This window comes from Balaenoptera ricei, chromosome 1, assembly GCF_028023285.1.
Source record: "Balaenoptera ricei isolate mBalRic1 chromosome 1, mBalRic1.hap2, whole genome shotgun sequence".
Lineage (NCBI taxonomy): Eukaryota > Metazoa > Chordata > Mammalia > Artiodactyla > Balaenopteridae > Balaenoptera > Balaenoptera ricei.
This window is the reverse complement of record NC_082639.1, coordinates 182,148,752-182,171,909: the sequence shown is the minus strand read 5'-3', so window position 1 is coordinate 182,171,909 and position 23,158 is coordinate 182,148,752. Positions and strand designations below refer to the sequence as shown.

Genomic DNA, 23,158 nt, shown 5'->3' with positions numbered 1-23,158 from the left:
TCTCCCAACTTCCTTCCTTCCCACCATTCTCTCTCTCTCTCTATATATATATATATTTCTCTCTCTTTCCCTCTCTTTCACCATATGCTCCCTTTTACAATCCCTACACACACAAGTATCATGCATTACTATTAAAATCCACCTTTCAAAATTGCTGCTAATCTATAAAGAAGTTAAGTTCATTACTTTTGGTGTCAAATTCCCTGGATTCAAGCTATTGTTAGGTATACATCCTTAGAGAAATAATTTGCACCAAAACCCTCTCATGTGCCAAAAGGAGATAAGAAGAGCATATATACCTCACAGTGCAATAGTTTAAACCAATGAGTCACTTTAAACACAAGTCTAATTTAACTATCATTTCAAATTCCATCTTGAGGTAAATGTTACTTGACAATCAAAATTTCAAATAATATAAAAATTTTGCTTTTTGCCTGTCAAACTTTAAACTTATTGCCTGTTAAAACTTCCATTTTAATGTTTTTAGGAAAAAAACTAGTCAAAGTATATATTATATGTTTATCTATCCCCTAGCAGTATGGAATTTGAGTTTGTACAATCAGTGTCTTTCCCTTGTCTTTAGGCTGACACAGATATGAAAGATTGAAGATCCTCTTATAACTGATAGCAGGACTCCTCTCCCCAGAGTGCATTAGCTAATGGAGGCTGTGAGCCCCAACTCTGTAGACTTCACTGCACTCACAGACAATGGTAGCTTTTTTTTCAACATTCAAATATATGTTTCGACTTTTAGTAGGAGTAGGTTTTTACCTAGTCCTTAGTGGTTCTCAATTTAAAGCAAATAGTTAACTCGTAACCACCCCTAGTCACTTGAATACTCAAAGAGCCCAACTGAAAAATGCATTCTTCCACTGAGCTTGGTTTTCTGTGAACTTTAGCCAGGGCGTGTGCTCACAGGTCAGAAACTTCAGCCTTTTTCTTTCTTAGATGGTTATTTCATTTTAGCTCACATGATAACATTCACTCCTTTGTTGTTTCACTATGTATTTATTGAGTGACTACTATGGATCATGTATCTGAGTCTTAAGAATGCATAGTTATAAAAAGAAGACGTAATCCATGTCTATGTGGAGCTTATTATATAATGGAAGAGGCAGACATTAATTGAATAACCACACAGATAAATATATTAACTACTAGAAAGGAAAAGAATACTCTGCTATGAATACATAGCAGAATTAGTTGGAGACAGTGTTGGCAGAGCAGAGAAAACAGCAATTTCCCCATGTGTTATTGATATCTTTGAAGGGTTATATAGTGGGTGATATTCAACTAATTTCTTTTTTAAAATTTTTATTGATACTGGAGTACAGTTGATTAACATTAACATTGTTGTGTTAGTTTAAGGTGTCTAGCAAAGTGATTCAGTTATCCATATACATGTATCTATTCTTTTTCAAATTCTTTGCCCATTTAGGTTATTACAGAATATTGAGCAGAGTTCCCTGTACTACACAGTAGGTGCTTTTTGGTTATCTATTTTAAATATAACAAATTTATTTTATATGAATCCCAAGCATAGAAGACAGGAGGACTAAGTGCCTGTCAGATACTATGTTTCAATTTGTAATCCATAGATTCTGACAATAATATCCAGAGAAAGGTAACATTACCAGTTTACGTTTCACAAGCTTTTTGTGTGTAAAGTGGTATTTTGACAACTCAAGCCTGACTCAAACTGAAAGGTTATAATTTAGGGAATGAGTAATTTATACCTTGTAAAATTAAAATTATACATTTTTCTGAAAATTTATTTTGTCATAAAACACCATATCCAGCCTCCCTACGACATGTGGATTTGAAAGACATAAAGTTAATAGCAAGTTGAAATAAATTATATGTATCTTAAAACCTGTGACCTACTACAACACATTTTTATTTTCCTTAAAAATCATAACATTTAAAAAGAGTTTTCTTTAAGATATTTTAAACTTATTACAAGAAAAATATTCTATTAACTTGAGTTACTATTACTTAAATATAATTTTTATTATGGAAAATTTTCATAAAAAGATTAACAATTTGGATTCACTGTCTCTAAACATTTAGTTACTCTAAAAAAAGTCCTTGATCTTGACTTTTTGGAGACAACTTGAAGGTTATTTGAAATTAAGAAGTGTATGAAGTTTTGATTTATTGCAAGCTCAGATATTTAATTGGTTAACCACATTGTCATAATTCATGATTTATAAATATTTGTTCCAATGTTTAAGGTAGAGGTTGTACCATTATAAAGAAATCTCAATGAAATTATTGCTTAAATGTTTAAAGAAATTATCAAATGCAGATTAATTTTTCATTAGCAGGTAACTATACTTTTGGCATTTATTCTTACTGATGAGCATTTAATTTATTAATCTGTGCCTGAACCAAGAAAAACAATTTGCAGATTCTTTGAGTGTGGCTCTATTTAAAAATTCTTTTGTTAATTTTACTCATTAATTTCACTAAAGCTTATTACCTTGATCTATCTAGCTAGCTAGCTATTTTTATACACATTGACATCCTGGGACAAAAATCTGTGACTTCACAAGTGTACACACACCAAAATTTACTAAGAAGTAAACTGTGCTCCTTGCACTATTTTAGTTAATTGCTACAAATTTTACTTCTTTAAAAATGCTACAGAGTCAGTATTATTGGACGTACACTTATAAATGAAATGACTTTACATCAGTGAGGTTAAGAACTTGCCAAAATGTAATCACCTTTGAATTTTGTGAACTGAATTGGTGAGGATGAGATTTGAAACTTTAGCTATCTGACTCCTAAATCCATTCTCCTTTGGAAAACTAACATTATCTAGCTCCCTAAAATATTTAAATTTATGTAAGAAGTGTAAAATTTTCAACTTAGTAACCCAAATAAATAATTAATTTTTTAATTATAAATTTCAAAAAAGAGACATTTGTATTTGTTTATTGCTTTTTTTCGCAGGGAATCAGTAGACATTTTATTTTAGCTCAGGTGTGTCTGTCTCTTAGTTTATCTACACTGATCAATAATTACCAAATCTGTATAATTATATGAATGTGATTGAGGAATAATTGTGATGAGTTGTAATAGATGTTAAAACTATACTTCCAAAATGTAGAAAGAAAAGCTTTTGCTTGTTAAATAATTCCCTCTCTCCTCAACTTAGAAAGTAATTCATTGACAGCATGTATGTATATTTTTTACATCAAAACTTTTGCTAACATCTCTTCAAAGGAGTGATTTAATTTAAAAATGGATAATAAATCTCTATAATATATATATATCTGCAAGGGTATAAGCATGTGGTACCGTTATAGTCCTACGAAATGAATTACCTTTGGGAATAATGACAGTAACTATGACAATTGAATTCTGTGGTATTTCCCTTAAAATTTGATTTAAACCCCTATTTATTGAACTACAGAAAATGATTTAAAGCTATGTAAGATAAAATTAAATCACTTTCAGTTATTTCATAGCCCTAAAAATTTGACATATTTTAAGAATTAAAAATATACATTAGTAGCCATAAACCAGACCATTCTTTAAAAATTCTCAGTAACCCCACCCCAATCTTATATATTCAATAATATAGTCAAGAGGCTACAGCTACAATGAATTCTTGCTGCTTTACTGGGTTGGACAGTGTTTTGTTGCAATAATGCTAATTTGTCTTCTCCATGCTCCTCTGAATTTGGCAGCTCATTCAAAACACAATAGTCATTAATGATGCTTCTCAAAATCCTGCATGTAAACATTTCACAAACGTCATATTTGTGATTGTGCCTTTCTTTCAGTATTTTTTAAATAGATTCATTCTTCTAAATTCCTAGCTTCACACCAAAATACCTCCCAAGCTTTAAGAACCCTGCTACTGTTAAGTTAAAAAAAAAAACAAAACATATTAGTGTATTGAGGGGCAGGAGGGTGAAAGAGAGTGGATTTTCTACTCTGCCAACTGCTCAGCGTTTAGCTGCTTTTAAAAAACTGCCTTCAGAGCTACAGCTATTCAGGTCATTAGGAACATTTCCCTTGTTCTGGCCAAATGGAAAACAGCATCATTTGTGAGACGTGGAAGTGCTACAGAAAGAACGTTAAAAGAGCCAATTTTATATATAACAGTTACACATAATAGAATTATGGGGGGATAGTACTGATTATTAGTGGCATTTCTTAAGATCAGTATGACTTTACAGATGTAATTAGAAAGTTATTACTACTAAAGATTGGCAATTCAATTTATAATTCTTAGGCTGGATTTGTTCACAGATTAGTGCTTGAGTTTTTTTGTTTTAATTTTGTTTTAATATTCTGTTGTGTCTGCAAGTTTTAATGAATATTGACAGAATTAAAATTGCAAGCCAACAAATTTAGTATTGTGAAAAGTAATGTAGTAAAAACTTTTAGGGCTTTACACAAACAACTTTATTTAGTGTTAAGTTAGCAGTTAAAGATAAGCCTTTTCAGCAAATGCGTCGTCTGATTTTATCAATATTTTTATGTTGCCTTTCCTTTGGTAGTGAGTCCAAAATATATAATATCAACAGTGGCAGATTCTGTATTTTTCAGGAACCAAATATACATGTGTAATTTTAAAGAAATCATGGTAGTTAATATATTTCAAATATACTGAGTACATTTATGCATTCACACAGAATTTAAATACAAATAAGAAAGGTCAGTGGCAATGTGGCAATGATGTAATCATTATTTAAATGGAATTTGTTGATGTCATTCTGGTTTTCCAACCTTTTTTATGAGCTGCGTGGGGATAAAATTATATATTGTTGTAGAAAAGTAAACATTACGTGGACACGCATAAAAAATGATGCTTGCAAGTCAGAATTTTTAGCAGCAAACATATAACTAATCAACTAATGGAGGCTCCTTAGAGCCAACAAAAACATTTTCAAAGTAATGTTCCGGCTGAACTGGTTACAGGCCATTTGTGTGTTCCACAAAATAGTGGCGATTCTAGAGAGGCTGAGTTAAATTAAACAATGATGATTGTGCTGATTTCATTTAAAGACTTCCAGAGGTTATGATGAGAAGATATTTACATTCTGTGAAGGCTTCAGGTAGAAGGCAGCATTTAGTTAGATACAACAATATTCTTATTTAATATAAACATAATGCGTCTGGATAGACTCCATAGATGCCATTCTGTAAAATGCTCTCATTATGATAATCATACCAGACAGCATGTTTTCAATTCAGCACTCCATTGCTTTGTTTTTCCAAAATTTAACGAGTGCGTGGTCTAGTTCCAACTGAAGTGGATCTATTCTTAAGGAAGAAAAAAAAAAACAACTGTGCCCATATGTTTCTAATTTACGTACAACCATTAGTTCCTTCTTGCCTTCTCAAGTTAACCCACAGTCAAAATACTCTACATCAGCCATGGTATACTAGATGACATTGCTAGAAAGCAAGGAAACCAACTACTAACTCTATAACCTTGGTAGCTTTACATGACAAGATCTCTTTTTAGTTCATGCTCTTGTTCATCCTAAGAAGCTGCAGGGGTAGTGGTTGAAGGATGGGAATTCGAATCATATTTGCTGATCAAAGTCCCAGGCTGAGGGTCCAGGCTAACCTACATGCTCACACTTTATTGGTCAAAGGAAGCTGCGTGGCCACACTGGTAAATGCAATCATACCTGTGCCCAGGTAAGAGACACAATATTTGTATTCATAGCTATGTCCACAGCTCATAGTGTGGTACTTAACTGTCCAGAGATGATTTCCTTTACTTAAAGTGCTCTTATCATCACTTCTCAGGATGATTTCTGTACTAACTAGGCTTTCACCAAAAATTTATGGAGATCATAACAGTGATCATATATCATTACAATATAAACCAAATGTGAGTGGAAATGAGAGATCTCAGTTCTCAAACCAACATTTATTTTTTCTACTCAAATTATACTTTTGGGATATACACAATAGAAAGTAAAATATTTTACTTCATTCTTTATATGAAAATATAAAAAAAACTAGGAGAAGAATTTTAGATGAAGCTCTGAAAATTAAGAAAACAATTTGCTATGGTTACTAACAATCTTGTTTTTTAAAATTCATTCATTCACTTAGTTAGTTGATTGGTTGATTAGTTTAGTTATAGTCTTAGTTTGGTGATACTCCCAAAGAGTTTGTCCTTTACTTTTGGTGTTGCATGACAGGATAAATTAATCAGATGGGGTGGCAAAGTGTTTTGTCCCACTGAAATGTCAAAAGGTGAATTGAGGCCATAAACTTAATTGAGGTTAACATACTGCGGTAATAAAAAGCATCTGATAGATGAAGAAAGCTCCCTGGAAGGCTGTCCGTAGTCTTAGGCTCTTTATAGCCTTCTGAAGTGTGTGAATATAAGGGAAGAGAAAACATATTCGAAGTGAGTTAGATTAGCAACATTTATATCAAGGAATTGGGCAGAGGGGTTGTGCTCAATAAGCTACTGGCCTACTTGTATTTTTGCACATAAAAGTATTGTAAAGCCATTGAATTGCTATTTATTCATTCATATTATATTTAGTATAATTTTGGAACCCTTGAGGTCAGAGGTTTTCTTCTATTCATCTATATTACTACCAAGATATCTGGTAGTTATGACAATAAGTAGCAAACCATTAATAAATTTTCTTGTTAAATTAATGTTATAAGCTGATTTCAGAAAATGATGTAAATTTGTTATAGCTCTTTCATATCACATCTATTCTTTGTCAAATTTAAGAGGAACAAACTAAAGAAAGTTGCAAATATTTCAAGTCAGAATAGATCATGGGTTGGTACTGATCGCAGGTTGGTATTATATATTTACAAATTGTTAAAAAATAAGGGAGGCTAGAATGGCACTCTCCCAATATGTAGTTACCCACAGCCATCTAGCAAGAAATACTCAGCAGTTTAGAGAGAGTTTGTATGGGTTGTAAAATACCACCATTGACAGAATCTTCGTTATTTAAGTCCAATTACTTCACTTAGCAATTCACATTTTAATTTATGAGAATATACATATGAGTTTATAAATTTGGTAATTTAAACCATTGAAAAAGATATATACCACAACTTTAGGTTCAAGCTATGTTACTATCCCTTGATAAAATTATAAATTTTTTTCAGCAAATAAAGTAAATGTTTGAGGGTAAAGTTTGGAAATTAATGAGTAGCTATTATCTAGATCATGGTTTAATAAACAACTTCTTAGAAGCATTGTATTACTATATACCTTATATCACAAAATACTAAAACTTAAATATTTTATTTTAAATGCTCTCCTTCACAGTTTTGAATATGTATTTACATATGTATTTCTACATATATATCAAACACACACATGCACAAATACATTCAGGTAAATTTCTTACAAGATGAAAAGACATTAAAAATTACTGATACCAATTAAGTTTGGAACGGTAACAATGACATTCTTACTCTCTTCTGAGGAAATATGAAGTAATAAATCCAGTATAGTATCTCTAAAAGCCCAAGATTTACTGAAAAGAGAGCACTTTGAGTAAATTTTAAAAACAACATACCAAATTACCTAATCAGTAGTTTTCCTCCAAGTATGATCCCCAGAATAGCAGTACTAGCATTGCTTGTTGAAAATGCAAACTCTTGACGCCATCCGAGGCCTCATGTATCAGAAACTCTGGGATGGAGTTTCCAGGTGATTCTAATAGGTGCTGACATTTGAGAACCATTGGTAGAATAATACTATTTAAAACTGTTTGGATCAGCTGATTTGCAGAGGTAATAGCGAGAGTTTCTCAATGAAGGAAACACTAAGTTGACTTATTTTCAGGCCAAGGCCTTACCTAAGATTCCTTAGTGAATCTTATCTTATAATTAACTTCCAAAAAACTGGATGGATTGTGTGGCTGCCAGACGTGTGTCACAGGAACAAATTATTCATGGCGAGCGACTCTATCAGGGACATGGTTCTTGGTCCTGGAAGTATTTACTGTTTTTCCTTATTCTTTGTAAAGCTATTCTGTGCTTCCCCACATCTAGCCTCTTTTATTTTTCCTTTAGAGACTAAGTATCAAATACCACCTCTCCAGAGTTGCCCTCTCAGGTCACTTAAAATAAAATAGGGCCATCCTGCCCGCAGCCCTATGGCCCATCACAGCAGTCTGTCTGTGGTAGCTCTCAGCCCTTGTCACAATCGGGATGTTTTTAAAATTTAACTTAACATCTTTATTTTATTTATTTTTAAAACTTTCTCTAGAATGTGAACTCCATGCAGAGTCTGGTTCACAGATGTATCTATCATGCACCTTTTTGTGGTGCATTCCAGGAATTTTTTGGAGGCAAAAATATGAATAAGTATGGCAAGTATTTATACAATATTTAATCAACATTTTATTTGCTAAGTAGTAACGGAGTTAAATTACACACATAGGAGTGTTTAAATCTAGTAGAGGGAAGTCTTCTCTGTGGAAGGTATTTGAGATTTTATCAGACCACTCCTCAGAAAAAAAATCTGTGTGGTTGATATCAGGCAATCCAGTTCACCATAGTTATTTTCTAAAGTATTATTAGGTTGACTTTAACTTAATATAAATGTAGACATTTTTTATATATAAATCTTTTATAATCATATTTGCTACTTCTCTAATTTGACCATATCCACCTTAAAAGTTATTTTGCATCTTGAGTAATTACTAATTAAGTTGAATTGGGGTTTCAAATTATGTTGTAAACAATAATTATTATAAAAAAACAGTTTTTCTTTGGATCATATTTTTCCAAATTCTTCTACAGCACCTTAATATTCTTGAGGTTTTACAAGTTCCCACTCTAAAGTGAATAGAAAATAATCATTAATGATGAAAATAAATTTATTCTTTTTTCAATTTCCATTGGAAAATGATAAAATATTACTTTAGTTTCCCTTTTTAAGAAATAATTCTACATTAATATTCTTTACATAATGAAATCATTTTTATGAGTACATTTTTCCTTTGGAAAAAAATCAGTGGAGTCTGTTGCTTTAAGTGGTTTATTTTTCTCTCCATGACTTGGTTGCAGGATATTCACTCCAGCTACATAAATTATAAATATTGCTTCTCCTACTTACTCATAGCACATGAAGTATTATTACAAACAAGAATCATTGTAATGTAGTGACCCCAACGAAACTGTCAAGTGAACTTTTCAAATGAAAACATTCAGATAGATTATGTATTTACGAATAAAAATAAATTTGCTTTTCAGGGAGTTTGGCCGCTGGAAAGTAAATAACCTTGCAGTTGAGAGAAGAAATTTCCTTGGCTCCCCTCTGCCTCTTGCCCCTGAATTCTTCCGCAACATAAGACTTTTGGGACGTCGGCCTACCCTTCAGCAAATCACAGAAAACCTTATCAAGAAATATGGGACACATTTCTTGCTATCTGCTACTCTGGGAGGTACGACTCTTTGAAAATATTTGTGCCTGTGTGTGCTTGTGCATAAAACTGTATAAATCAAGGAAAAGTGTTGATTCATCCAAATCACTGCAGTTTGAATAATCCTAAATTTCATTCATTAACTTAATCAAAACATTTATTGAGTTATTACTAAATATCTTGTATGGTGATCACAGTGATGAGGTAGAGGATTTTCACTTAGTTTCTGCCTGAAAGCAATTTACAAACTAATAGCCTCTGTTAAATATAGGCATAGTTATTACACTCTATAATGCAAAGTGATGAGCCAAATTTTGTTTAAAAATTGAATAATAAGCAATCAAGTCACAGCTGGGACTTCAGGTTACAGAGAGCAGGAAAGGTCCCAAAGTAAATGTTGAAATTCTAAAATTACATTTTTTAGAGCTACTTTAACATTTCTGATTGTAGTTGATATATGATGTGAAGAGAGTAATAAATAAATATCAATGAAGATGCACAATATGAAAGTAGAGATTAATAATGTCACCCTCCTCAATGTGATGTAGTATCATTAAATGTGTGTTTTATCATGGTGATGTATAATTCAGTATTTTGAATACACTTCAGTGATTTGGGGGGAGATAATGTGTAATAGGAAGAAAATGACATTTTTCTAAAACTTATAAATAGCCCCAGAATTCTGTATATTGAATTTTGGGTAGGACTTTAAATAATGTCCAAACAGTCCGTTTTAAATAGATATTACTCTTTCCTATAATAGGAGCAGTGGACAAAATTGGATAGGAATCACCATGAAAACAGTGATTCCCTGCTCCCTTGTCAGTCTCTCAGTTAAGTTTACCGAAGCCGGGCAGGCTAGTTCACACCAATGGTGAGGCAGTGTGAAAGACCACATGCTCTTCATTTTCCCAGTCTTAGAGGATGTGTCTTTTTTTCTGTTTACCTGGCAGTCCAGTCTGTCACCAAGTCACGTCAGTTTATTCCTCTAGAATATATCCCGTATCAAACTCTTTCCTGACTTCCACCCCAATGTCCCTACATCAAGTCACCACCATGTTTCTCTAAGAATATTCCTAAGGTCCATCCTTCACACAGATCTTTTAAGCTTGAGTTGGGTTAAATCATTTTCTGTTTTAATTAAAACCTACAGTTAGCCACTTGAAATGAAATCCAGATGTCTTTCTGTGGTTTCTTAAGGCACCACATGAATGCTCTGCCATTGGCTTTCGTCTCAGACCTCATCTGTTCTCTCTCCTGATCATGCTCTATGTTTCAGCCACAAGGAAACTTCATATTTTTCTGCTCAAAGGTTACTTTCTCAGAGAGGCCTTTTCTGATCATCCTACCAGCAGCAGTGCCCGTAGACAACCAATATCCTCTACTACTTCATGATCTCACTTTGCATTCTTCATAGTATTTATTATTATGTGAAAATTTTTTATTTTCTTGAAAACAAGAATCTTGCCTGTATTTGTTACCAATTTACTCCCGTAGTGATTGTGGATGGAAAATGTCACCTGCCATATCAGTAAACAAAGCATGTTGCGGCCATCAAGCCAACAGCCACTGCAGCTGCCTCTGACTGTGCATCCTGAGGGGACTCAGGATGGAGAAAAGCAGGATAGTGGCCCTAGATAGTTAAGGTGCATATCAGAGGAATGATTTCAGTGAGCCCAGACTCTTGCATCTTCCCATAAATAGAAAAGCGCTAAATTCATTAACTTGAGATGTCCGGTTTTCTTTAATTAACAGCAATCTTTTGATGTTCCACTACCTGCTTTTATTGCAAAACTCCTATATATCCTGGCTCATCCCTTACTTCTTTGGATCATCCCTCAGAGCTATCTGAGATGCTGTGTTCCGGGCTGAAGTCCTCCATTTTGTCCACCAAATAAAACTTAATTCTCAACTTTTAGGTTGTGCATTTTTTTCAGTCGACATTATAGTAGTGCTTGGCACACAATAGGTTCTCATTAAATACTTGTTAAATGAAAATAAGTGAAACTACACTTTGCTAGGAGGCTGAGGCTGCCCAGTCCACTAGATAAACATCAAAACTCTGAAATGGACAGAGGATAATTGAGATCTAATTCAGGAAGAAGACTGAATGAGAAAGAAAATCCATGGATCCAAAAAAGGTCAGTTAAACAAATAGATTCAGAATTGGAGAGAATCAGGATGAAAGGGAGAGCAGGAGAGCCAGGCATGGAGAGGGTGGAAAAAGAGAGATTCCTGGATACGCCAAAGAAACAAGTCTGCCACGTACCCCTAAGGAATTAAAGGCAGAAGATGTAGGGCGTTCAGGAGGACAGAAAAGGTTAGCTGTGAATAGGCACTCTCTCTCCATTGCTTTCCTCCATAAATGAATAATACTAAAATAATGAGATAAAGAGATCAGACAAGCCTGGTGTTGAATCCTGGCTCCTTTTTTTTTTTTAAACCAATTTTGAGACTTTAAAAGCTGTTAAGTAACTTCACTGATTTTTAGGGGTTTTTTTTAGTTGAAAGGGGGAGAGTAACACCTGTGTGACAAGGCCATGGGAAGATTAGTATAAGTGTAGGAAAATGTCCTTGGCATAAACATGCCATGAATTAATGTTACTGCTGTTGTTACTACAGCAGTATGGATAACAAAACAATGACAAAATATCCCCATAATTGTGAAAACTGATTCTTTGTAAGCTGTGTCTATTTGGCTTAGTATTGACAATGATTATTAATGTAATAAAATCTGAAGTAAAAGTGACAATTAAATTATTTCTATAACATCTCCTTTTAAAAAGTTCAGTGGTCTTGAAACACATCCTAGGTTTTGTTACCATTGTATCAACAATACAGAGTTCCCAGAAGAATTTCAGAACATGAAATGTATTCTTCAAACAAGAAAGGAAGGAAGGAACAAGGGGGAAGGCAGAAGAGATCAAAAGTACAGATGATTCTCAAGGACATTTTTGTTCCTTAGTAGCAAAATTACAGTGACATTTTGATTTATTTCATTGTTTTCGCATTATGAATGCCACATTGTTGTCTTAAGATAGTTTTTGTTTTGCATGCTTTTTGTTTGTTTTTATAAAGGGGGTTGATAAAAACCTTTGTGGTAAATCACTTCTTTGGGTTGATTAATAATGACAATACGCTTTCTCAAAATTGCTTTACTTCAATTATTTAAAAGTCTAGTTCAAGCACTTTCTTCAATGGTGGGGAGGGGGAAAGAATAGAATTGCCACCCTCACTTGCCTTCTAATCTCTGACCATTCTTTGGATTTAGTGTTCCTGGTATTTTCTACTGGAATTCTCTTTTTGTCTTTAAGTGTTACTCATATTTTCCTTCAAGAATCTCTCTGTTGGGTGATGTTAATAATTTAGCTAAAATTCATGAAATTAGTTAAGTAGCTTAAGGATATAAACTGTTTGCAATTAAAATATATACTAGGTTGATTTCAGGCAATTTTTAAATTATTGCTATTGTAATTACACTAAGTCTTTTTTGTTGCTGTAAGTGTATTTTAATTTCATATGTTTTACCTGACTGAACATGAAATTGTATTACTCTATTTCTTAAAAAATTGAGGTTGGTGGTATTTAACTTGAGCAAATTCTCTTTCTCTCTCCTTAATTGACCCAGATTGAGGAACAACTCTAATATTAACACACTGAGGATGTCATGTATAGAAGCAAATATTTTTAACAAAAAGCCAGTTTTTAAAAAATTATTTTCTTATTTTTAATTGAAATATAGTTGATTTACAATGTTGTGTTTATTTCTGCTTTACAGTAAAGTGATTCAGTTATACATATATATATGTATACATTTTTATACTCTTTTCCATTACAGTTTATCACAGAATATTGAATATAGTTCCCTGTGCTATGCAGTAGGACCTTGCTGTTTATCCAGTCTATACATACTACTTTGCATCTGAAAAAGCCAGTTATTTTATAGGTAGATGCCTCCTAAGTAACTAGATCTTCAACTAAATTTATACATTTTTCAAAACAAGTTGAGTACAAAATACTCTCTACCAGCATTAAAGTGATGAGAAGGAAATAAATGAAAAATGTCTTTTTTTCCCCAAGAGTTATTTAGTACATCATATTATTGACTTAGACATAAAACTTGGGATAGCATATTTGAAGCCTTTAATGGGATATTTTATGATAGATAAAGCCAGTGATTGAATTATCTTCCTATAGGGAAAAATAAGTTATAAAAAACCTTCTTCAATATATATCACTTTCCCTATTTGTTTCATCTTATAGCTTCCAGACTATTTATCAATATAGTAATTTAGCTTGCTTCTATTTGGGATAATGATATCTAAACTCCATCACTGTTTAAAAATCTAAAATAAGCTACTCAATTTAAAGAATCAGTCTTGAAATAGATTGCACTCCTGGGATATATTGATTTCTAGCTATGGAATATATTTCATGACTGTTTTTTTAATGTATTTCATTATAATACAGTATATGACAAACACTGAAATAAAAGTGTATCTTTTGTTTCAGTGAATATAGAAATACAAAAAAAAAAATAAGTGAATGAAAACAAAAAGACCTTAAAATTGTTGGGCTTACTGAGCAGACAGAGGGTGTTTGCTAAAAGTACCAGATCAGGATTTTAGATCCATAGTAAAGGACAAAGGACTAAGGAAGATGAAAACCAAAAATTCATTTAAAAATTTATAAAAATGTTATAACAAAATATTTATAGTAATTTTAAATGTGACCTCATCTTCACCTCCAGAATTACACAGACTTGTCTAATTGGCCTAGTCCATAGGCCAAACCCTGAGCCACTCACAGTCACATGAGAATGTGAACACCTCCTGGGTGAGACTTGGCTCTCTAAAGCTTAAGGCAGTGAGAAGCTGACGGAAACAGGTGCTCTGCTCTCCGGACAGCACATCCTATAGAGGAAGAAGAGCAAGAGGCTGGGTTACTCATGCCAGTCCCTTCCCTACACCCAGCCTGTCTGTCAGCTCACTACACCTCTGTGGGCGGAGTCAGGAATGTGGACACAGTGAGGACTTTGGAGGCAGAATAGCTTCCCTCCAAAGTACTCTTTTCCTGATAGAGATTTTTTTTTTTTTTATTGGACCAAAATTCATTCTAGGAGCAACTGGATAATGTATTAAGATTTGTTCATTTACAACTTTAGAGAAAATTTTTCATTCTCAGCAACATAAAAACAGTTCCATTTTTACCACTGGTTTTGAATGCATAGTTTTAAAGGCCATAATTAAATTTTAGCAGAAAGAGTTACAATTTTTTTTTTTCACATGCAAGTTTGTTTTTGAAATTTTTTTCTGAAAGTGCTTCTTCTGATCATGTATCTGCGGTTACCATATTGTTCAACTTAAGTATTTTGTCAGGTATTTAATTTGTTAAATATAGAAAATATTTTCTTCATTGTTGGAGTGAAAAAACTGCCTGATTGTGGTCCAGAGTAAAATTAACTTACTAGGACAATTATTTAAAATAAAAAGTACTACCTCAGTGACTACATAGTATATGACTAAGTATGCCTTCAAGGTAGTTTATTTAGCTCAAAAGTTTTATGATACATATTTTTTGTGTGTATATCTCTCAAAGAAAAAAAAGAGGTAAGCTGGGATATGACAGAATATTAGTTAGTTTTTTTCCCTATATTCTAGCATCCCTGTAAGTATAGGACTCCAAATATCCTTGTTTAATTTCATAAATACTTAATTCTCACTTTTTACTATGTGAATTACATTCTGTATAAAGTATTCACAGATAGTTTTTAATTCTATGTCATGCACCATCTTCTTTCAAAATACATTAACAGCTGTCTTTCTCATTTTCACTTTGTCTCTTCTTAGGAGGTACAAATCCTTTTATTTTAGTTTATCGTAATGTAATTTAAAGAAGTTAATCTGCCAAGATATGTAAATATAATTTATTTCTTAATTAAATATAAATAATTACTTGAAGATACATGGAATGTATGCATTCCATTAGAATGCATATTCTGTTGAAGAAAAAGAACTGAAAGGAAGAAAAGAACAATTTTCTGAAGCTTTATATCCCAGGGAATTATTAAAATAATGGTACTGCCATACTGGTATTAAACCGAATATTTACTCATACTACTTAAGGTTAATTATATCAGTTCATCTCTCTGTCTCTGTCTCTCCTTTCTCTCTTTCACTCTCTCATCTCTATCCCTATCTCTCTTGTTTATCTGGTAAATAAAATGAAAACTTTGAAATTAAAATAATATTGTTAATTCACTTTTAATGGTTTATAAGGCAGCTGTCTACTAAAGTGATTTGAGCCCATTTATAAAAATAATAATAAAGATAACAAAGAAGAAGATTAAATTAAAATTGCTATGTCAGTTGATCTTAATAACTTCCTTGGCAACTAAGTCAAAAGATAAATGCTAAATTTTAGAATTTTGTAAATATGATTATATACTTTCTTGTTCTTTGTAGCACTTTAATAGGACAGATAAATCACCTGTCCGTTTATTTGACACATATGTACTGAGTTACCTATAAAAGTGCAAAGATTCACTACCTTCCTTAAAGGAACACACAGGTCACTGATAAAGACAGACATTTAAATTGGTAATAAATTTTACTGTGGTTTAGAGCCTCATTACTTGAGTGTGGTCCATGATCCAACAGCATCAACATCACCTTGGAGCTTGTTAGAAATGCAGAATCTCAGATTCCATTCCTGATTAATGAATCAGAAAGTACATGTTAACAAGATCTCCAGGTGATTTACATGCACATTAAGTTTGAACAGCACTATTTAGAATATCTATATAAATTTAGAGAGTACTTACCTGTCCCAGAAATCTCGCTTCTAAGAATTAATCTTACCAAAATAATAGCAAGAGTCTGTAACTTTACATAACAAAATGTTCATTATAGCATTGTTTGTAAGCAGCTCCAAAATAGAAGTACCTTAATTGTATTTCATTCAGGATGTATTCTGTTCCCTCTATCCTTGGAACTATATATTTCCAGTTACTCTTTTTTCATGTCATTGTTCTATAGAGACTATTGTATCTGGGCAATTTTATTTAGAAATTTCCCAGACTTTTTAGGGGGGATAACTGTTAGTCATAAGATCAGTTGCTTTCTTTTGGAATGTTTTGCAACACATATTATGTTTCTTTGTCAAAGCTGCAGAAGGCTAGCTATTTCCTTCCAAAAATATCTTGCAGATGCCAATTGGTGTTAAGCCAACATGTCTGTTTTTTACTGTCTTTATATATTGGCCTCTGCTCCTTGTTAGAAGCCTATTTTTCTAGAATTTTTTCCCTTCTATATGTTTCTAAAACACTGTTTTTTTCTACAACACTTTGTTAGTGGAAAGATACATGTCAGGATGTATACCTTTTAACACATTAAGCTAGGGAAGGATGATCATTAGTAGTGAGAGTAAAGTAAAACACTGTGAAAAGTGAAATAAAATTTCAAAAGGACAGCGATACTTAAAATATAGTAAAACTTAGGGAATTTTTTAAGGAATAAAAAACACAATGAATAATATGATCTGTTATTACTAACAATAGGATAACATTTTTGAACTAAAATGATACATCAAAAGTAAAACCTACAAACAATTACATTTAAGTTATATTTGCACTGGTTATTCCTGTGCAAAGAATTTCTACTCAAATAGCAGTTTTTGATAAGTAAAACTCACACAAAAGCAAAATAGACATTCACAATAAGATTTTCAAGTATAAGGAAGTTGAATGACCAGAAAGATATTTGCCATAAATGCACCTTTTTTTCCCTGGGTAGAACGGTACACATTACAGGTCAGGATACTAGTCCAAGGGCAGTAGCAATGATAAAATAAAATAAAATACAGCCAACATCCAAGAGTTAGCTTCATTGCAGTTAAAAAAAGCAATAACCTTGAATCTCAGTGCATTACAACTATAATGGTTGTGTCTCCCTAATATTACATGTTTTGACTGTGGATCCCCTGCGATTCTGCTCTGAGTGTTGTTGGCTCATTCTGGGAATAAAGATGAGGAAAGCCCTCTTCAGAACACGCTGTCCTCCTGGCAGAGGGCAAAAGCAAAAAAATTAGTATAACTTTCTGATGCCTCTCAAAACTTGTACTGAATCATGACATAGCTGGTTTGTATGTATTCACTGATCTAAACATTTTTATTTTCGATACCAGGTTAAAGGGCATCACTTGTTCTTTACAATGGACTATAAATACATGTATGCATGTATGCATCCATGATAGAATTAAAATTGCAAAGAATAATCTGCGGCATCTTCTTGATTTATCCCTAGGATTCTTTTACTCATTCTCTTATCCATTGCTTGTTGTTCTAACATTTTGAAAGTATTACCTCTATCCCCAATAACTATATACATGAGAATGCCAGTTGAGAAAATCCAAGTGGAGAGATAATAGTATGAAAGTTCTTTCATTTCTGTTTGTCATGGACACAACATCAATTACCTGAAAACCAGGACAGAAAAATACATAGTTGTGAGGTCCACAACATATCAAATATATCTACTCCTACCCTATGAACTAATCATAGGATAACATTAAAGTCATGATTTTTTTGTTTTATTGTCCTCTGTTTCTCATCCTCTATGAAAGCATCCTTCAATATGTGCTTTTAATGTCCATAAACTACCGCAGCATTTTAGTTGTATAAGGCACAGCTGCATGATTTCTACGTGAAATAATCACATCTTTTTATCTCTACAATCATTAATCCTTTTCACTTTCTAACAGACTCAGAATGTTGAATCACTTCAAAATCACATTTAGGTTTTACAAAATGGGTGGATGTCCTTTGGCACTCATGTCATGCTTATGAGCTACAGCTGGTTTAAAAAATGTGAATGAAAATGACATTTGAACACAAATTTTTAGTTGAATAATATATCTCAGTTTTCAAATCTGAATATTTTTATATTGAGAGAGATTTGCAATTAAAGTTGAGAATGCATTCTTCTTTCTTAAGACGACTATGAAAGTCTCAAAGAAGGTAAAGACCATGAATATCACAAAAGCATGGTAGTTGTGTATAATTTGAAAAACAGATCTCTTGGAGGAAAGAAATAGCCTTATTTTCCATCTAGACTGAATGGCCTTGTCAAAATATCTTAGATAATTAACAATCCATGATTTACAAAACTTGGAACGTGGCATAAGCTAGCTAGCTTACATCACCTAGTTGTCTGGTCTGTTGTAAGTAAGGGTTTAAAACAAAGCATTCATAAGAGAACAATTACGATAATTTAAACTGCAGATTTAAACTGCCTCACATGCTTGACTGCTGTGAAAGCTTTTGCATACATGGAATAATATTCCATTGTGGAGAAGAACCACAAGCAATTTATGAATGGCTTCTCTTTATCTGCTTATTGGAAGGATAACCAACTACTGTCTTTAGTAATCCTATACATCCTGATTAAAAGTTCCACTAGAAAACAATTTTGACTAAGATCAGGTTTCTCTGGTGAAATTTAATATCTATGAAATTCTAACTTACGAAAATTTAAAAGCTCATCATTTCCTGTTAGGCCCTAATAAAAAAGGAAAGGAGAGGAAATCAACATTTATTGTACACAGCAAACGTGTTGTGCCAGACTCTAAAGAGGAATTGTATTGTTTAATCTTCTCTAACAGTTGAGAGTGGGATATTGCCTCTGTTTTAGAGATGGGAATGCTAAGGTTATGTGTGACTTTAACAAAGTCCTACGGCCAACAGGTAGCGGGATTGTGGGCTATGAGGATAAGTCCTCATATACACCTGACTCCAAAACTCATGCTTTCCTTTACCTCAATATATCATTAAATTTTATCAAATTAAAAAATAAACAGCAAAATTAGTAATAAAAGTGTATTAAGATTTACAAAGATGTTTTTCCATTTGATTTTCCCTGTTGTCTGTAACATATATTTATTCTCAGCATAGAATGCTAAAGATACATTTACCTGTGCCTTACAAGCAAATGTGAGCTCTGTGAAAAACAAAAGAAATATTTCAAAAATCTCCAGTAGATAGAGAATGAAAACTTCAAATATTCATGATGATGTTCACGGGCCATCATTTTCCTACCTTCATCTTTGATTGCTTAAACATATATTAATGTTTGTCTTCTCCTTCATATTCTTATAATGAGAAACACTCTGAAATAGTTAATCTCTAGCTCTTACTTTGTGTCATTTTCCAGTTGTATCATGAGACAATCTAACATTTGTAAAATATTCTTAAATCAAATTAGTTTGAATTTGCTTTTTATTTTTTTTATCCCTTACCCTTATACCACCCCTCCCTTTTCCCCTCTTCCCTCTGGTAACCACTAGCTTGTTCTCTGTATCTGTGAGTTCACTTCTTTTTTGTATTGTTCACTAGTTTGTTGTAGTTTTTAGATTGCACATATAAGTGATATTATACAGTATTTGTCTTTCTCTGTCTGACTTATTTCACTTAGCGTAATAACTTCCAAGTTCATCCATGTGGCTGCAAATGGCAAAGTTTCCTTCATTTTATGGCTGAGTAGAATTCCACTGTGTATATATATCACATCTTCTTTATCCATTCATCCATTGATGGGACACTTAGGTTGCTTCCATATATTTGTAATTGTAAATAATGCTGCTATGAACATTGGGGTGCATGTATCTTTTCCAGTTAGTGTTTTTGGGTTTTTTTGGATATATACCCAGGAGTGGAATTTTGCTGGGTCATACAGTAATTCTATTTTTAGTTTTTTGAGAAGCCTGTTTTCCACAGTGGCTGCACCAGTTTACATTCCCACCGTGAGTGTATGAGAGTTCCCTTTTCTCCATATCCTCATCGATATTTGTTATTTGTGTTCTTTTTGATGATAGCCATTCTTGCAGGTGTGAGGTAATATCTGATGGTGGATTTGATTTGCATTTCCCATTACTAGTAATGTTGAGCATCTTCTCATGTGCTTGTTGGCCATCTGCACGTGCTCTTTGGAAAAATGTCTATTCAGGCCTTTTGTCCATTTTTTAATCCAGTTGTTTGTTTTTTTGATCTTGAGTTGTATGAACTGTTTATATATGTTGGATAATAGCCCCTTATTTGTCATATAATTTGCAAATATTTTCTCCCATTTAGTAGTTTGTCTTTTTGTTTTGTCAGTGCTTTCCTTTGCAGTGCAAAAGCTTTTAAATTTAAGTAGGGCTCATTTGTTTATTTTTGCTTTTATTTCCTTTGCTTTAAGAGACAGATCCATAAAAAATGTTGCTACAATTTATGTCAAAGAGTATTCTGCCTATGTTTTCCTCTAGGAATTTTATGGTTTCCAGTGTTGCATTTAGGTCTTTAATCCATTTTTAGTTTATTTTTGTATATGGGGTAAGAAAGTCTTCTAATTTCATTCTTTTACATGCAGCTGTCTAGTTTTCCCAGTACCACTTATCGAAGACACTGTCTTTTCTCCATTGTGTATTCTTGCTTCCTTTGTCATAGATTAACTGACCATAAGTGAGTGGGTTTATTTCTGGGCTCTCTATACTCTTCCATTGATCTGTGTGTCTTTTTTTATGCCAGTAACATAATGTTTTGATTACTGTACTTTTGTAGTGTAGTCTGAAGTTAGGGAGTGTGATTACTGCCGCTCTGTTCATCTTTCTCAAGATTGTTTTGCTATTTGGGTCTTTTCTGTTTCTATACAAATTTTAAAATTAGTTCTACTTCTGTGAAAAATGCCCTTGGTATTATAATAGGGATTACATTGAATCTGTAAATTGCCTTGGGTAGTATGGTCATTTTAACAATATTAATTTTTCCAATCCATGAACATAGTATATCTTTTCATCTGTTTGTGTCATCTTCAGTTTCTTTCACCAGTGTCATAGTTTTCCAAGTAAAGGTCTTTTACCTCCTCAGGTAGGTTTATTCTTAGGTATTGTGTTCTTTTTGATGTGATGGTAAATGGGACTGTTTTCTTAATTTCCCTTTCTGATAGTTCATTGTTAGTTCATAGAAGTGCAACAGATTTCTGTATCCTGCAACTTTCCTGAATTCATTGATGAGCTCTAGTAATTTTCTGGTAGCTTCTTTAGGATTTTCTATGTATAGTGTCCTGTCATTGGCAAACAGTGACAGTTTTACTTCTTCCTTTCAAATTTGGATTCCTTTTATTCCTTTTCGTTGTCTGATTGCTGTGGCTAGAACTTCCAATACTGTTATATAAAAGGGTCAGGAGTGGGTATCCTTGTCTTGTTCCTGATATTAGAGGAAATGCTTTCATCTTTTCGCCATTGAATATGATGTTTGTTGTGGGTTTGTCATGTATGGCCTTTATTATGTTGAGGTATGTGTTCCCTCTATGCCCATTTTCTGGAGAGTTTTTTTTTTTTTTTTTTAAAGTTGGCATTTCACACGGATGTTTTCTCTTTTATTTATTTATTTATTTATTTATTTATTTATGGCTGTGTTGGGTCTTCGTTTCTGTGCGAGGGCCTTCTCCAGTTGCAGCAAGCGGGGGCCACTCTTCATCGCGATGCGCGGGCCTCTCACCATCGCGGCCTCTCTTGTTGCGGAGCACAGGCTCCAGATGCGCAGGCTCAGTAATTGTGGCTCACGGGCCCAGTTGCTCCGCGGCATGTGGGATCCTCCCAGACCAGGGCTCGAACCCGTGTCCCCTGCATTGGCAGGCAGATTCTCAACCACTGCGCCACCAGGGAAGCCCCTGGAGAGTTTTTATCATGAATGGATGTTGAATTTTGTCAAAAGCATTTTCTGTGTCTATTGTGCTGATCATATTATTTTTTATTCTTCACTTTGTTAATGTGTTATATCACATTGATTGATATGGGGATATTGAAAAATCCTTGCGTCCCTGGGATAAATGTCACTTGATCATGGTTTATGACCCTTTTAATGTATTGTTGGATTCAGTTTGCTAGTATTTTGTTGAAGATTTTTGCATCTCTGTTCATCAGTGATATTGGCCTGTAATTTTCTTTTTTGTGTGTGTGATATTGTTGCCCAGTTTTGGTATCAGGGTGACACTGGCCTCATAGAATGAGTTCAGAAGTGTTCTTTCCTCTGCAGTTTTTTGGAGTAGTTTCAGAAGGATAGGTCTTAACTCTTCTCTAAATGTTTGGTAGAATTCACCTGTGAAGCCATCTGGCCCTGGACTTTTGTTTGTTGGGATGTTTTAATTACTGATTCAATTTCAGTACTGGTAATTGGTCTGTTCTTATTTTCTATTTCTTCCTGGTTCAGTCTTGAGAGATTGTACCTTTCTAAGAATTTGTCCATTTCTTCTGGGTTGTCCATTTAATTGGCCTAGAGTTGTTCATAATAGTCTCATAATCTTTTGTATTCCTGTGGTGTTGGTTGTAATTTCTTTTTCATTTCTGATTTTATTGATTTGGGCCCTCTCCCTTTTTTTCTTTTCTTTCGTTTTCTTCTTTTTTTTGGCCGTGCCATGCAGCTTGTGGGATCTTAGTTCCCCAACCAGGGACTGAACTCACACCCTCTGCAGTGAAAATCCAGAGTCCTAACCACAAGACCACCAGGAAATTCCATCCCTTTTTTTCTTGATGGGTCTAGCTAAAGGTTTATCAATTTTGTTTACCTTTTCAAAGAAGCAGCTTTTAGTTTCATTGATATTTTCTATTTTTTTTTTAGTCTCTATTTCATTTATTTCTGCTCTGATCTTTTTTTATTTCTTTCCTTCTACTAACTTTGGGTTTTATTTATTCTTCTTTTTCTAATTCCTGTAGGTGTAAGATTTAATTTGCTTTTT

At 33.2% G+C, this 23,158-nt stretch overlaps 1 protein-coding gene across 2 annotated transcripts in view; it reads left to right on the top strand.

The window, feature by feature from the left end:
* The window catches only part of BRINP3 (BMP/retinoic acid inducible neural specific 3), a 396,963-nt gene that overhangs the window by 175,613 nt on the left and 198,192 nt on the right, over window positions 1-23,158 (top strand). Inside the window, exon 2 of one of the 2 annotated variants that reach the window (XM_059905817.1) lies at window positions 9,220-9,410. The exons of the other annotated variant lie outside the window; for it this stretch is intronic. Within the exon in view, the coding sequence (XP_059761800.1) occupies window positions 9,220-9,410 (191 nt within the window). The remainder of the gene's footprint in view (window positions 1-9,219; window positions 9,411-23,158) is intronic. 2 annotated transcript variants of the gene reach the window in all.